Source organism: Scyliorhinus torazame, chromosome 9, assembly GCF_047496885.1.
Source record: "Scyliorhinus torazame isolate Kashiwa2021f chromosome 9, sScyTor2.1, whole genome shotgun sequence".
NCBI lineage: Eukaryota > Metazoa > Chordata > Chondrichthyes > Carcharhiniformes > Scyliorhinidae > Scyliorhinus > Scyliorhinus torazame.
In genome coordinates, this window is record NC_092715.1 from 157,310,621 (window position 1) to 157,327,982 (window position 17,362).

The 17,362-nt window shown below is 48.6% G+C and overlaps 1 protein-coding gene across 3 annotated transcripts in view; it reads right to left on the reverse strand.

The window, feature by feature from the left end:
* Positions 1 to 17,362, reverse strand: part of frmd3 (FERM domain containing 3) — a 356,546-nt gene that overhangs the window by 51,681 nt on the left and 287,503 nt on the right. For all 3 annotated transcript variants that reach the window (XM_072516657.1, XM_072516656.1, XM_072516655.1), the window contains 2 exons: positions 3,373 to 3,441; positions 1,153 to 1,274 (listed from right to left, as the gene is read on the reverse strand). In XM_072516657.1, coding sequence (XP_072372758.1) covers positions 1,153 to 1,274; positions 3,373 to 3,441 — 191 coding nt within the window. The remainder of the gene's footprint in view (positions 1 to 1,152; positions 1,275 to 3,372; positions 3,442 to 17,362) is intronic.

Below are 17,362 nucleotides of genomic sequence, written 5' to 3' on the forward strand. Positions count from 1 at the left end.
GCCTTACTAAAGAGTCTGATTGGTGGAGATCATCCCTTGTGATAGTGCCTCATTAAAGTTTCTTAATCTGATTTGACTATTCTCGGTCAAATATGAGCACGTTTTGTTGCCAATCTGAACATTGGTATTTCAAATATCAAATAAGCAATATTAGAGTTTTAAGATGATAAGGGTCTGAATTACAACTCATTTTTAATCTATAGAGGTTCAGTGGAATTCTCTGTTCCTGAGTCTAAGTACTGACGCCAGGGCAGGATCCATGGACTTCCACGACAGCGAAGCTGGCACCACACCTGGGCCGATTCAGCGATTGTTAAGGGGTTAGCATCGGCGCAATGTGGAACACAATCGATTCCAATGATTCGCCGGGTCCATGATTGACACTCGGGAGGCTGACAAGCTGCAGCTGCATATACACACTGCATTCCCCACATACATCATCCCAGCCAACAAGATGGCACTGGTTGCGCTGGAGCGCGCCCATCCCACTGATGGGCTGGCTGGGGCCAAAGGGCACCTTGGGGGGGGGGATAGCTTGGGGTAGGGAGGGAAGACACCCATACGACCTGTGGCCCTAAGTTCATAGTGGGCAGTCGTGCATGGCTGCCACGCAGGCTGCGGTAATGGTGTTCTATGCCCGTCCACCCTGACCCCATAAATCCCTTCCCGGCCACCCCCAGCTACTGTCCCCAGCCCTGGCAGAAGCCCCCCCACCCCCCCGGCCGGCAGCACAACTGTCAGAAAACTATGGCAATGTTGGACACTTTCCGTACCCCCTCACTCTCCCTCAGCAGCCACAACGCCAGTTTCACGAGTTTTAAAAGCACAAGTGAACCTTGCAATCGGGAATTTGCCCCAGTGGAGGTGGAGAATCTCGGAGGCCCAGGAGGATATTGGGTCAGGCCCACTAATGATATGCCAAGGGTGTTTACTGTATGTGCGGAGTGGAATGCATTGACGCCGATGTCGAGGCCACGGAGAATAGCGATTTAGCACAAAATCGGCACACGCCTTGATTTCAGCATCAAAACCAATTGTCCGCTCAATCGTGTTTCCCGATTCCAGCATCAGTCGATGGAATATCCCGCACATTATCATTCAGCTCTTGCATTGAAAAAAATGATCAAGTTGAGAGTAAATATGGTTTCTCACCATCCATGGGCGGCTGCTCCTCGGATTCATCGGGGAATGGAAGGCATGATTTTGTTGTCTCAGCGTTTGTTATCAACTGCTTGGATAAAGAATAATAACTCCGGCTCTGGGCAAGTGTGGACCTGAAAAGTTGATGGCAGAGTCAATCGGGACACCACTGGCAAAAAATTAGAAATTAAAAATAGGAGATTTACTCAAAGTGACAGTTTTCACCTTTATAGATGGGCTTGCTGTTGTAAACAAACTGTTTTATGTTTTACATTTACCGTAAGTACAAAAGATTGTATTTTTTGACTTTTCACAATGTTTAATCTGAAATTAAGGATAATAGCAAACATCACTTGGCCAGGGTTCAAAGGTACCTATGGAAAGTACTTTCCTGCATGTTGGCTGAGTTTTGTTAATGCGGATTGAGTTTTTCCAGCGCTTATTGATTTTAGTTCAGGTTTGTCAATCTGCTCTGAGGGATTAGCCGTCCAGCACTCAGTAACAAGACTAACACGTGAATAATGACAACTTGGACGTAATTCTGGCTCCTGCCTCAGGGAAGGAGAGGAGGGAATACATTTGATGAGGAAAAAAAACAAACAGAATACACCAACGGTAGAACGACTAATCTTTTTTTATTGGAAACTCGGGTGTGAAACACCAGCGTTTTTACACCAGCATGGGGGCATAGTCCCATTTTGGGACAATCCAGCTCCTGGTGTCCGGCCTCTAAGGGATGAAAATCGGTCTTAATAATCCATTTGCACCTTTCTGCTGGTGCGCAGGCACAGACCATAAACCCGACGCCAACGGGTGGCCGGGACAACAAATGGTTCGGTGCCACCCGTTTTCTCCTCGATTCTGGATTTTCAGCCTCACCGGGCACTCTGCTACCGGGTGTGTGAGGCGGAGAATTTTGCCCCTTGTCTTTCTAGGTGGTAGAGGTTGCGGGTTTGGAAAGAGCCTTGGTGAGCTCCTGCAGTGTGCCTCCTGTAGATGGTACATATTGCTGCATATTGACATGGACTGCTTCAGTATCTGCGGAGTGGGCTTGGAGGAGGGAAGGGAATGTAATTAGGGTAGTCATATATCTGAACCCACCACCTTTCTGCCTCCATCAAAATTAGGTTCTGGACGGGAAGGCCCATAATTGACCTTCCCACACCACCGTTAATCAAGGCCTTTGGCCAATTGATGACTACTCATCCTGCTGACTACTCATCCTGCTGCTAATGTTATTAACCCAGCTACAAGCAAGCCTATCGGCATACAGAATGCACAACAGGTTAAACCGTCGCCACGGGGCACGGGGATACCCTCGATCAAAGACCCTCACTGCCTGATAGAAAGACTGGACATCAGGAAGTAGGGGCCCATGGAGAGACACTCCCCTGCATTTACTTCTTACCCCCGAGATGCCTAATCCGTCAAACCACACCAATTCCCCTCCCTGCCCATTACTTACTTGCAGCCTGGGTCCACTGTGATCCTGGAACTCCCAGGGGGTATCCTTCCGGCAGCAGCCACGGCCTCCTCAGTGGCGCTGATGAGTGCAAGAGCTGCCAGCCTCTGATTGGTCAGTAGCTCTAGCTAGGTGCAACTTCCGCCCCCGGGAGTCTTGTTTCCAAGAGAAGGCCAGCCGGTGGCCCCGCTAGTGCCTGATTGGCTTGCAGCTCAGCAGGCCTTTTGGAAAAGAGGAAACTCGAGTTTCTCACCAGTTCTCCAGCAGACAGGCTAGACCCATGTGCCTCAACAAATTCCACCCAGTGACTACCATCAAAAAGTACTTCATTGGCTATTAATTGCTTTGGGATGTTCGGTGGTAATGAAAGGTGCTATAGAAATGTAAGTCTTTGTTTTTTTTTTCTTTTCACACAGCCATGCTGAGATTATGTGCCAAAAGGAGGGAGCAATGGGTTGCAGTAATCTTCCCACTTGAAGGGAGTGAAAATTCTCCCCTCGGCCGCCACAGTACACTTCATAGTGCCCAGCCAGATTCAGGTCAACATCGACCCAAACTGTTAGTCAAAGTAGCTGGGTGGCATAGGCAGATCGAAGAAATGGCTGAGGGAGAAAAATGACTTGAAAGGAAGTGAAAGGAAGCAAATCTCAACCTTTCCCAAAATGAATCCTGATTAAATGAAGTTAATGATTTTGTTCTCATGTGGAGCATTTCCGCATGGATTGCTTAGTGATGAACAGAGTTATAGATGTACAGTATGTTGCACTCACCGGTGAACTTCAGGAGGGGTACGCTGAATTTTGGTGCTTGCTTCTATAACTTCTTTCGCAACTCTCCCACTGCAATCAACAAGAATAATATTATTTTATAAGTGTCCAGTTTCTTCTTTTGAAAGCAAAGGCATTTACTGATGATTTTCAGAAATCCAATACAGTGTAAGAGATGTCCACACAGGAGCATCTGCTCCTAAACAAAACCACTTGCTCTAGTCCTCCGACCTCTCATCTACTTACTTTCAACTATTTTGTATTTCTTCAAACAGCCACAAATCCAGCAGGTTTTTAAATCATTACCAATTTTATTTACATTTCCCCCTCATCTTTTCTAAAAGCAGTAACCCACAGTGGAACCTCTCCCAAGGCGTTATTCTTCATCTGTTAGCCCACACAGTATTTTCAGCTACTTGACTGGGGGTTGGGCAGGATGGCGGGGAAGGGGGGAGTGGTCAGTACCAAGCATCACAGCTGATCGTTTCCTCACCTGATATCCATTCAGACACACTTTATAATAGTCTCTGTAGAGCATTCAAGAACACTGACTGTTTGTCCCCTGCGCACCACCCCACCTGCTTCCCTGACCCCCAAGCCCAGGCCAAATGCACTGTTAATTTTAGCATTCCTACCACTGATGTGCCTGAGATTAGCTACTTCAAAAATACCAGTTATCAAACTTAGAAATAAGCTCGGAGTAACAAACCAAAATTGACAAAGAAACAGAAAGATGTTGGGAGAAATATTATAAAATAATCGCACACTCAGCAAGTGGCCTCAAGAGTACCCATCACTGGCCCAGTGTATGAGTGGCAATCAGTAAGGAGGTTCACCTTTAACACATTCCTCAGATCACCTTGAAAACCTGATGTTGCTCTTCAATGTTATTTATCTGCGTTTCCAAATTCTATTAACCACAAATATGTACTCTTCCTGGGCTATTAGCCCTTCTCCTGACATCTGACATCTCCCAAAGGTGACCTGACCATATCCAAAGGGTGCCTCACCTCTCCAAAGTATTCTGGTAACTTTAGACCTTCTCCTACCGGGCCTATTGTGCACCTGTATTTCGCACTACTGTCATGAGAATGTCGCTTTAATAAATGTTTGGCTGCTCATATTACTGCAGTGATGTCAGAGTGTGGGTGGAGCTGGGCTGTCTGTCAGCCTTTTACTTTCATTTTAGGTTGTTTGCTGCAGGGTGTGTTTTAGTTTCATTTTCAGTGTTGGAGCTGAAGCCAGACAGAGCAGGTGCACTGTTGATCTCTCTGCCATGAAAAGACTATCTCTTGATCATTTGGTGAATTCGGAATTATAAATGTTTTCAGTAGCGAATGTAAACCTGATGTGCTTCTGTTAAAAGGTGTTTCTTTTGTCTTCTGGATTAGTTAGGGAAGTTATTAAGGATTACTTAGTGTTGTATTCGTTGGGGGTTGTATTTGAATTGATGGTTGCTAAAATGTTCACTGTATGTTTTAAAAAGGTTAACTTGAGTTCATAGAATAAACATTGTTTTGCTTTAAAAATTACTTTTCGGTTTCTGCTGTACCACACCTGTAGTGTGGGCCGCGTGCTCCCCATACCACAATCTAGTAAAAGTTGTGGGTCAGGTGAATTCCATGATACACTTTGGAGTTCTCTAAACCCTGGCCTATAACACGACCTCTTCGCGAAAATCAGATCAAGCAGAAGACAGCTAGCTGCATTTTAACATGTACAGCTGCCACCATGAACCACAGATGTTTGAGGTATAATAAGGTTCTGGAAGAGAGGCCTGGATTCTGGCTGAAATCCTGTAATCGCGAAGCTGTTTTAAATACTGCAAATAAACCTGTTGTAGATGTAGGACTACTGTCACCTTTAAACTCTTCTGAGTTAAATCAGATACATAAAATATACAGAAAGCCGGCGAATACATAACATCGCGATTTTACATGGCATGAGCCCTTGCTCCAATTGAGGCCCTTAAGTAACCAATTAATAGCCACTTAAGAGCCTTTTCTGTGCTGGCCTCAATTTTGAATCAAAGAAGGGGGGTTCAGGGATGGGGCTTAAAGCCTAACAGTCCTTCGCAGTCAGAAACGGAGGTAAAACAAAGATATGTGACAAGCAATTTTCATTTCATTTCATTATAGTGTAGCCACCTGGGTTGGCCACTTCCCGACTTAAAATGGAGAACCGCAAAGACTAAAGGGAAATTCAGCTAACACAGGCAAAGACTAGCAAGTGCAGAAATCATGTGTATTGAAACTTGCAAAAACCAGACAGCACTGAAACCAGCAGCCATCTGCATAGTAATGAGCAATTCCAAGGCACAATTGCAATACTCAAGATGAATAAGGCCAAGCCAGACTCCTCAGCGCCAGCAGGAGCCAAGACAAAGGAAGGCCAACGAACATTTAGGGACCGCCCAGCGATCAGGGAACAACTCCAGTATTGGAGAAATCGATCCAAATGATCGGAACGCAGTCCAATCATTTGGAACCAGGTACGGGGTCCGCCGCGAAGGGCGGGAAGCCCCTGGGGACCATAAAGTAAAGCCCCCAAGTTCAAATCGTCCTTCTTTGGCAGGGTCACTCAGCAACTTGAATCAACCTGTGACAGTGACCTGTCTAAGCTGCCACATCAACCAAGTCTCCAGTCAACCCTCGCTACGAGATAGGCGCTCCTCGCTGCAAGTCCATACCAGCTTTTGAATCCTGCAGACTCAGAACCTGAACGAAAGGCCATTTGTTCCCCTGACCTGGTGGGCCAATTCCGAAGCTATGTATAGGCCTTTTAGTGATAGGAATAGTCTAGAAAGTAGAGTTTCTGCATGAGTAGTGATTTACTGTGTATAATAAATGTGTTTTGATTTGAATCTTACTAATTGGTGTGTTGAGTTATTGATCATTTCTTGAACTTAAACCTCGTGGTGGTATCATAAAGATACCTGGCGACTCTAGACCAAAGGTTAAACAAACAGAGCAAATTACGAATTAAGAGCCAACCTTAAGTTAGCAACATATTACTGGTGACATCCTTACGGGACCCGACTTAGAAGTGGCTTAACCACTCTGGGAGAACCCAAAAATGTGAATTAGAAATCCAATTGGGAACAGAAAAACCACAAGTGTTCAAGCAGTTCTGATCAATCCTCGTAATTCGGAAGCGTGTTAATGCATGCGTAACTAACAGGGCTATTAGGTAAAACTGGTAGATTTTTGTTGCGAAAAACTGTCGGGAGTTTGTATTCCGGGAAATAGCAAAAGCCGTACCCGTAATTACAGCACTGCCTTAGTACCCCTCGTTCCAAATTTTAAGAGAGTATTTAGAGAGGAAAGATGGCAATACAGGCAATGCAACGCCTCATGAACCCTGAAGAATTCGTGGTCGCAGCGACCAGCAGTAGAGTAGGTCAGTGTCCCATTTGGGAAGAGGAAATCAGGAAATATCTCAAAGGGAAAGGATGTCCCCTTTGGAGTGAGTTCTGTGACAATGAGGAAACAGGACCCGGGAGTATAGGACATGCTTGGTGGGAGAACCTGTCAGAGATTCATAAGAAAAGCTTGGGAAAAGCTCGCAAGCCGATGGCAATCGTGTCCTGTCTGGCACAATTGCGAGGCACAGAGGAGGTCGTTCGGACGTTCCGTAAAGAGATAGAAGGAGTACATCGAAAGAGCAAGGTCGATGTAAGTGAGGTTGAGAAAGAGAACGTAGAGTTGAGAAGGGAGTTAGCAGCAAAGGAAGGAGAGGTGGATGATGCCAAGAGGGCACACCATGTCTTGTCTGGCGCACCCAAGCAGCTTCCAGACACAGTATGAAAAGGCCTATCAGGACTCGCAACGTGCAGTCCTGGTAAGAGAGGAAGCAGAGAAACAGCTGGAGGCATTGAAAAGGCAGTGTAGCTGCCTGAAAGCAGCATTACGAGCACTCCATGCTACCACCACGGAGCACAGACAGAGCTCACTAGATCATGCGAAGTGCAGGAATCAGATTGCAGAACTGCAGTCTTTGCTTTCAGTTCAGAATGGATTCCACAGCACTTTTGGATCCCAGTTAGATACAGAAGACGGCCCGGATTGGGAAGAATTAAATGAGACCGCGCATAGATATGTTCAGGGAACATGTGCGCAAGGAAAGCCCAAGAAGAGAAAAGCGCCCCAACCCCCCACATCGCAGTTAGCTCAGGCACCAATGAATCCAGTAACCACCCACCGCACAGTCACATCGGACGGAGAGGCAGAATTTCGTTACACCACCCCCTTAACCGTGACCCAATTATGGGACGCGTGCGAGAAAATCACACCGTTCCTCCCCTCCTCAGACCCCCACCACTTCTTTGCTAGAGTAAAGCAGCAGGCGACCATGTATGGCCTGGATGAGCGTGAGCAAGTAAAGCTCACAGTTTTGAGCTTAGACCCTTCGGTCGTAGCAGCCCTTCCCGACCCACAGAATGTAGGAGGAGGCACCCTTGCAGAAATGCATGCAGCAATCCTAGACGCGATCGGCTACAACAGAGGTGACCCAGTAGAAGGCCTGAATAAGTGCAGGCAGAAAAAGACAGAACACCCCACAGCGTTTGCTGGACGCCTGTGGATTCACTTTACAGCCATTTTCGGTAATCTAGACCGCGCCCATTTGTCCCAAGACGGTATGGCCAAATGGACCCACACCCTTATCTCCCATGCCACAGAGGCAGGACAAAAAGCCTGTATGAATTATGACCCCTCAGAGGAGGCCCACAATGAGAAATGGGTTTTAAAAAGATTGCCCCGCGACTGGGAGCAGTCTGTACAAAACAAACCCACAGTTAGGAAACCCGAGGAACAGCAGGCAGAAGCAGAAATCCAAGCCCCCCACAAAAGCCACAGGAGTGTTACAACTGTGGACAGTGAGGACACTTTGCACGAGAATGCAATGTCCCACGAAAGCAACAGAGAGCCCTGCAGGCAGGCACTCTGAATAATAGGACAGAGCCCATACATAGTGTGAGCACCCGTTCAGACCAGACGGACCTGAACGGAACGGACTGACGGTGTTTGGGCTCCCCCAGTTGGGTCTGCGACACCCTTTGGGATAGGTCCGGCCGATCAGTAGTTGCAGCAAAGTTACGGGGACAGCCCATCGAATTTCTCTGGGACGCAGAAGGGTCCGGCACCACGATCAATTCCTCCACCATATTCCAGAAAGACACGTGGCCCACTACAGCCACCATCACCCTCAGCGGCTTCACAGGCCACTCACAGCAGGGACACATCACAGCCCCTGTGTGGTGGTATGTATTAGGGGTAGTACGGTACCTGTGATGCCGAGAGTCTATTGGTAGACAGACACTGGGTCCTGATTGGATCTGCCGCCTGCTGGCTCCACCCAGTAAGGCGGAGTATAAGAGCCCGGGTTCTCCCAGCAGCCGCATTCTGTAACTGAGCTGCTGGGGAACAAGGCTTGCTTAATAAAGCCTCGATTGACTTCCTCACTTCTCGACTCGTGAGTAATTGGTTGCACCACACCCTGTACCCATTCAGATTGGCAATATGACGACAAAGCACCCCATAGTCTTAGTCGATCTACCCCACACAGCAGAACACATTTTGGGAATTGACTTTATGAACTCCCCCCACCTTTCATTTGATCCGGTAAACCAATGTGTTTGGAGAATGGCAAAATCCGCAAGAGCCCCCGCAACGCTCACAATAGGTGAATACGCAAACAAGATTAGCGCAGTCGGCGATTTCTGGTTTGACCCGACCACGATTAGCACAGACAAGCAGGTTAGGGCAGTTCTGCAGAAGCACAGGACAGCATTCGCGACCCACAAACACGACTGTGGCCGGATGACTGGTTCCGTTCAAATCACAGGACATGACCCTAGACCCCAAAAGCAATACAGATTTCCCCAAGAGGCAGAGGGAGATATCTCAAAAGTGATCGACAGCTTATTAGAGCAGGGCATACTCAGATCAGTAGTCTCCACTAATAATGCCCTGATTTGGCCAGTGAGAAAGCCCGATGGATCATGGCGACTGACCATCGATTACCGGGAACTCAACAAAGTCACCCCCGCAGCAGCACCCACGGTAGCCACAAGTCCCGAGACCATGCTCAAACAGGGACTCAACTCACAATACTTTACAGTTTTGGACGTCAGTAATGGATTCTGGCCCATTCCATTGGCAAAAGCGTGCCAATACAAATTTGCCTTCACTTTTAAAAGTCATCAGTACACGTGGACATGCCTTCCACAAGGATTCCACAACTCCCCCTCCATTTTCCACCGACAGCTGGCAAATGGTTTGTCAAAATTTTCTCACCCCGAATGCCTGGTCCAGTATGTGGACGACCCATTACTGCAGACAGACACCAAGGCAGAGCACATCGAGCTTCTGTCCGAACTCCTGGAACTCCTACAACAGATTGGTTGCAAAGTAAACCCCAAAAAGGCCCAGATTTTGGAAAACAAAGTGATATATTTGGGTACGATTATCACGCACGGTAAACGCGACATCGAGCACAAAAGAATTTACTCGATTGCCAAATTGCCCCTTCCCCAGAATGTTTCAGCCCTCCGGTCGTTTTCAGGACTGGTTGGCTACTGCCGAAACCACATTGACGGTTTCGCCAGCAAGGCAGCACCCCTCTCGGATCTCCTAAAGAAAGGAGCCCCTTGGGAATGGCTTCCGCAGCATCCGGATGCTGTGGATGCTTTGAAAAGAGCCCTCATTGCAGCCCCCGCACTACAGGTTCCAGACCCACTTTCCCCCTATGCTATAGAGATAGCTAGCACCGACCGCACCCTTTCTGCCGTGCTCCTCCAGGAACAGCACAAACAATTAAAACCCGTGGCTTACGCCTCCAGACTTTTAGATCCTGTGGAGCAAGGATTTTCAGCCTGTGAAAGGCACCTGCTCGCAATTTTCTGGGCAGTTCAGTATTTTTCCTACATAACCGGACTAAACCCCATCACAATTCTCACGGAACACACCCCACCCAACTTTTACTTGACGGACGACTTAAGAACGGTACAGTCAGCCAAATTAGAGCAGCTAGCTGGAACCTTCTTTTGCAGTGACGGGACATCACCGTTAAAAGGACCAAGACACACACCTTCGAAGCCGATAACCTTCAGTACCCAGGCACCCCCTATGAATGTGAAATCATCTCACCGCACCATAACACAGGCCCCTTTATTGCGAAAACACCCCCCAGAAAGATAGGTAGTTCACCCCAGAGCCCCCAGCCCTCAGACACGTGCGAACCTTTAAGGATATATGTGGACGGTTCTTCCACAGTATTAGACGGGAAGCGCATTACAGGATGCATTTATGTTGAGGACGCGCAGGGACACGCCCAAGAAGAGATCTCCTTAAAGCTACCAGGCCACTTAGGCGCACAGGCGGCAGAACTAGCAGCCGTTGCGTACATTGTGGATCAACCAGATTCCTTCCCCAGCCCAGCAGACATATACTTGGACAGCCTCTATGTCTGCAACAGCCTTACAGAATTCCTACCCCTGTGGAAAGCAAGAGGATTTGTTTCCGCAGACGGAAAACCCCTCCCTTCAGCCCCATTGCTCCGCCACATTTTAGAGAAAGCACAGGACAGGACATTCAAAATTGTTAAAGTTCGGAGTCACCACCGTTCCTCCCCCCCTGGAAATGTAAAAGCCGACGCACTGGCCAAAGCAGGTTCCAGGCATGGATATTTTTGGACGCCCCCCGAGAGCGCACCAGTGAATGAATTTCAAGTCTCGCAGACTAACATCGAGGATTTAGTGCAGGCCCAGAAGCAGGATAGCAATCTCAGGGAGATTTTGAAAGGACAATTTCCAGCACCTTATGTTAGATTTAAAAATGCACCAACCACACATGACGGTGTGGTGCTAAAAGACACCCTTTATGTGGTTCCTGAACAGGACAGGAATCAATTTATCTGTTTATTCCATGATGATCCCACTACAGCCCACCTCAGGCAGCTCTGTTGGTGGCCAAGTTTAAAAGAAGACGTAACGCACTACATTGAGAATTGCCTTATCTGTGCCCAGAACAATCCGGACAGATACGCAAAGAAGGCTCAGCTTACTCACACCCACCCCGTTAATGGCCCCTGAACTAACCTCCAGATCAATTTTATAGGACCATTGCCCCCTTGCAGGAATGGTTACAAGTACATATTAGTCGTCATAGACACTTTTACGAAATGGGTAGAGGCATTCCCATCCAGAACGAATACGGCAAAGACCACCGCAAAGATCTTAACCCAGCACATCTTTACGAGATGGGGACTCCCCCGCAGCATTGAATCCGACCAAGGTTCCCATTTTACGGGACGTGTCATGAAGAACATCCTCACGATATTTGGCATTACCCAAAAATTCCACATCGCATACCACCACAGTCAAGTGGTATCGTGGAGCGCATTAATCGGACCCTAAAATCAACCCTCAGAAAAATGGTCCAACAAAACAACACCACTTGGGATTCAGTCCTCCCTTTCGCGCTGATGCTTTTGAGAAATACTATCTCAACTTCCATAGTTTACACCCCACACACTCTCATGACCGGACGCCCCATGAAAGGCACAGAATTTTTATTCGGATTGGTCTTGACCAGCCCCGAAGTGACGGCCCTAACTCACGAGAACGCAGTCAAACAGTTAGTTGAAAATGTGAAAACGGCTCAGCTAGCAGCCGCAGTAAGATTAGGCACAAGAAAGAAACAGAGCAAGGCCTGTTTCGACAAGACAGTGCATGCCACTGAGTTTGAGGTAGGACAGCAGGTCATGGTCTCCATCTATAACCCCAGCACATTCCGGTCACCTAAATATTCAGGTCCGTACTCCATTGCGGACAAAGTAAGCCCCGCCGTCTATAAAATTAAGTACCCCAATGGAAAGACTGCGTGGTTCCATATTAACCAGCTTAAGGCATATGGCCCACAGTCCAACCACGCACATCACGTCATGCTCGACGCAGCAGACCACATCCCGCCCACACCCAACGTATCCCTACCTTCCCCAACACGCCCACCACATCCACGGACTCGCCCTCGACTCCACCCCCAACCTCTAGACTCCGCCCTGGAACGCCTTGATCCCTTCCTCATCACAGTCCTCAACAAACCCCACCAAACACCACCACCCTACAATGACGATTCCGTCCCCACAGAACGAGACACCACCTTATGGCACCGCGATAATTCATTCAGGCTCATCCGGAACGACGAGATGGACCCCAAAACGCACCATGCAGCCCTATCAGCCCTTATACATTCGAGAGTATGGCATCCGGGAGAAGATGACGACATTGAACCTGACTCCCAAAGCGAGAACCCCTTTGCGACCCTGTTCGCAACTGATAACTGAGGTGTCCAGATGATGTTTTAAAAAGGAACCGCTTGGAGAAACGATGTCCTTTCTGATGGAACCTGCAGCATGTTTAATGTTGTTTGTTAGTGTTATTGTTAAATGTTATTTGTGCACTCGGAAGTTCCACGGCCTTATTTGTCTGCAGAAACCTATGAAAACTTGCCAGCACGCTTATCGGCTGAAACCGCTGAGAGCTTGCCAGCCCCTGTTCATAACTGCTCTTCTGGTTCAAAGGTGGAACCTATACGGCAACCCCCCAAGATGACTACATTTTATGCCCATTCTTGCCGGTTGCTCAGGCAGTGGAGAAACGGCATTATTCTCCACCCTGCCTGAGGACCCCCCCTCTGGTCAGCTACGCTCGGGTAGAGCACACACGGCATTGGTCGCCGTCCTACCCGGGGATTCCATCCAATTCTTACCCGTCGCGGCCCATCCGCACCTCATTTCAGCACTCTTGGTTCAAAAAGTTTTGTTTTGTTTTCCGGCAACCCTTAGGTTGCCATCCCTATGCTATTTACATCCTCAAACATTTGGATGGTAAATCGCACAGCCTGCGAGACGGCTCGCACTGTTTCAGTATTTTTAAGTGTGTCTTGTCCTGAATATTCGGTTTAAAAAAAAAAAAATGAGGGCGTCACACATGGTGACAAATTGTAAAGGGAGAATTGGCACTAAAGGACAGACATACTAACGCACGAGATATTAACCAAGATAGTAACAGAAACTATGCTTTATCCCACAGAACTCCAGAAGCCCCAAGGAAAGAAAAGAAGAGAAGAGAAAGAAGAAGAACAATGAGGACGTCCTCCGTGTTGATCACCACCATTATGATGTGTATTCGGTTGCGCGCGAACGTGAACCCCCTGACCCCAACCCCCCCGGCCGTTAATGATTCACTTCCCATAGCACCCAGTAACAGGCAAAACCACACCATCATGGTGTGATAAGCTCATAACGTGGTACTCCCTTTCCTTGTTAGCGATACTCTGCAGCATCGTGCGGACTATCCGCATGAGGAAATGGCGAAGGAGAGCCTATCGCGCTAGCACCCCGGTATACAGAATGAGATCCCCTATTTTTGGTTTTCACCAGGCCCCCGAACCCTTTGATCTACACTAAAGACCATTTGTGTTACATCTTTTGTAAATAAAGACATGGAAATATTGTACACCCCTGTGCTTGACAGCCAAGCCAGGAAAAATGTAAATGCTGCTATTATTTTGTATTGTTTAGGAAGATAATATGACTGAATATTTAGTGAGTGTAGTTTATTGAGGACAGTTAGAGGTACCGTTTTTTTTCCTTTTGTAATGCATGTTCTTGTTTTGACATAGCGCCACTTAGAATGTGAGTTAAAAATTTTCATTGCATAGTTATGGTCAGTGTAGAGGCCATGTAGAGGCACTGAAACCAGCAGCCATCTGCATAGTAATGAGCAATTCCAAGGCACAATTGCAACACTCAAGGTGAATAAAGCCAAGCCAGACTCCTCGGCGCCAGCAGGAGCCAAGACAAAGCAAGGCCAACGGACATTTAGGGACCGCCCAGCGATCAGGGAACAACTCCAGTATTGGAGAAATCGATCCAAATGATCGGAACGCAGTCCAATCATTTGGAACTAGGTACAGGGACCGCCCCGAAGGGCGGGAAGCCCCTGGGGACCCTAAAGTAAAGCCCCCAAGTTCAAATCGTCCTTCTTTGGCAGGGTCACTCAGCAACTTGAATCAACCCGTGAGAGTGACCTGTCTAAGCTGCCGCATCAACCAAGTAAGTCCCCAGTCAACACTCGCTACGAGATAGATGCTCCTAGCTACCAGTCCATACCAGCTTTTGAATCCTGCAGACTCAGGACCTGAACGAAAGGCCATTTGTTCCCCTGACCTGGTGGGCCAATTCCGAAGCTAAGTATAGGCCTTTTAGTGATAGGAATAGTCTATAAAGTAGAGTTTATGCATGAGTCGTGATTTACTGTGTATAATAAATGTATTTTGATTTGAATCTTACTAATTGGTGTGTTGAGTTATTGATCATTTCTTGAACTTAAACCTCGTGGCGGTATCATAAAGATACCTGGCGACTCGAGAGCAAAGGTTAAACAAACAGAGCAAATTACGAATTAAGAGCCAACCAAAAGTTAGCAACAATAGCCAAGAGAGTGATGCTCTCTGGGTCCCACATCAAGATCTCCTGGTACGGGTTTCCATGTCAATATTCCGGAGTCTATAGGTCTTATTGAGGTGGGTGTCTGTCAATATTTAACAAATGGCATCCAGCAGTGAGATATGCTAAAAGATTACCTTAAGCCAAAGTGAAGGAAAGGAGGGGGGGGGGGGGGGGTGACACCTTGAATATCTGTCCTTTGGTCATTAATCAGAAGACCCAAGCAAGTGACATAAGGTAAACAGCCAGCCCCTAGGAAAGAAAGGGTGTAGTAAGTGGTGCTAGGCAGGAGAGGGGGCAGTCTTCATGAGATGGAGGCAACCCTGGTGAAGAGATTCCCAACACCTAGGCTAGAGAGGAGAAGACTTCCTCCACAAACTAGAGATAACAACATTCACTCTGCACTATGATGCTCGATCAATGACTCCAGAAGCGAGATATGATGACAACTGAAGGCTTTATTGGACTCGATGTTTCCCCCTGCGCCGCAGGTACAGAATGCAGCTGCTCGGGAGACACAGACTCTTATACTCCGCCTCACTGGGCGGAACCAGCAGGCAGGCTTCACCAATGATCTTCCTGTCTCAGGTACCTCCCACACCAATGATCTTACAGCCTCAACCTAGGTACCGTAATACCCACTACCACATTCACCCCTGTTAAAAAAAAGAGTCCGGTGGGGGGTGGTGGTCTTGCGTCATACAGTGGTAGAAGTTATGGTGGTACAGTGTTTTGCCTTATTACATGTCACAACTATTTACAGTATTCATTTTACATGTACATATCAGAATGAAGCAATTAGTCGATCGGGGGCCCTGGTCGTCCTCTGTGATTGTCACAGTTTTGGCGGTGATGCAGGTGCCGGCTCGGACATCTGTGACTCCGGGAGCTTGACTTCGGCTTCTTCGGTAGCTTCATCACCCCTGGGTGAGATGAGTGGAAGAACCAATCCACCTGGGAAGGGGGCAGCCAGGGGAGGGAGGGTGGGGTAGTTTGGGGGGGATCCAGCGGGCGCCAGGTCCCATAGGGAGGCCGTATCCTGCCGACCGTCGGGGTACGCCACGTAGGCGTACTGAGGGTTAGAGTGAAGGAGGTGGACCCTCTCTACCAATGGGTCCGACTTGTGCGCCCGCACGTGCTTGCGGAGCAGAATGGGTCCAGGAGCTGCCAGCCAGGTTGGGAGCGAGGTCCTGGAGGAGGACTTCCTAGGGAAGACAAAGAGACGTTCATGAGGTGTTTTGTTTGTCGTGGTACACAGCAGTGATCGGATAGAGTGGAGTGCATCGGGAAGGACCTCCTGCCAGCGGGAGACTGGGAGATTCCTGGACCATAGGGCCAGTAGGACGGTCTTCCAGACCGTTCCATTCTCCCTCTCCACCCGTCAGTTTCCCCAGGGGTTATAACTGGTCGTCCTGCTCGAGGCAATGCCCTTGCTGAGCAGGAATTGACGCAGTTCGTCGCTCATGAAGGAGGACCCCCTTTCGCTGTGTATGTAGGCGGGGAAACCGAACAGGGTAAAGATACTGTGGAAGGCTTTTATGATGGTGGCTGTGGTCATGTCAGGGCAGGGGATGGCGAATGGGAACCGGGAGTACTCGTCAATCACATTCAGGAAGTACGTGTTGCGGTCGGTGGAGGGGAGGGATCCTTTGAAGTCCATACTGAGGCGTTCAAAGGGACGGGAAGCCTTTATCAGGTGCGCTTTCTCTGGCCTGCAGAAGTGCGGCTTGCACTCTGCGCAGATTTGGCAGTTCCTGGTGGCGGTCCTGACCTCCTCGAGGGAGTAGGGCAGGTTGCGGGTCTTGATAAAATGGATGAATCGAGTGACCCCCGAGTGGCAGAGGTCCTCATGGAGGGCTCGGAGGCGGTCCACTTGTGCGTTGGCACAAGTGCCGCACGATAGGGCATCAGGAGGCTCGTTTAGGTTCCAGGGACGATACAAAATCTCATAGTTGTAGGTGGAGAGCTCGATCCTCCACCGTAAGATCTTATCGTTCTTTATCTTGCCCCGCTGTGCATTATCGAACATGAAAGCTACCGACCGTTGGTCAGTGAGGAGCGTGAATCTCCTGCCGGCCAGGTAATGCCTCCAGTGCAGCACAGCTTCTACTATGGCCTGGGCCTCCTTTTCAACGGAGGAACAACGATTTCTGCATGGAGGGTGCGTGAGAAGAAGGCCACGGGCCTGCCCGCTTGGTTGAGGGGGGCCGCCAGAGCTACGTCGGACGCGTCGCTCTCGACATGGAAGGGAAGGGATTCATCGATTGCATGCATCGTGGTCTTTGCGATGTCCGCCTTTATGCGGCTGAAGGCCTGGCGGGCCTCTGCCGACAGGGGGAAAACCGAGGATTGGATTAGTGGGCGGACCTTGTCCGCATAATTGGGGGCCCACTGGGCGTAATATGAAAAAAATCCCAGGCAGTGTTTCAGGGCCTTGGTGCAGTGGGGGAGAGGAAACTCCATGAGGGGGCACATGCGTTCG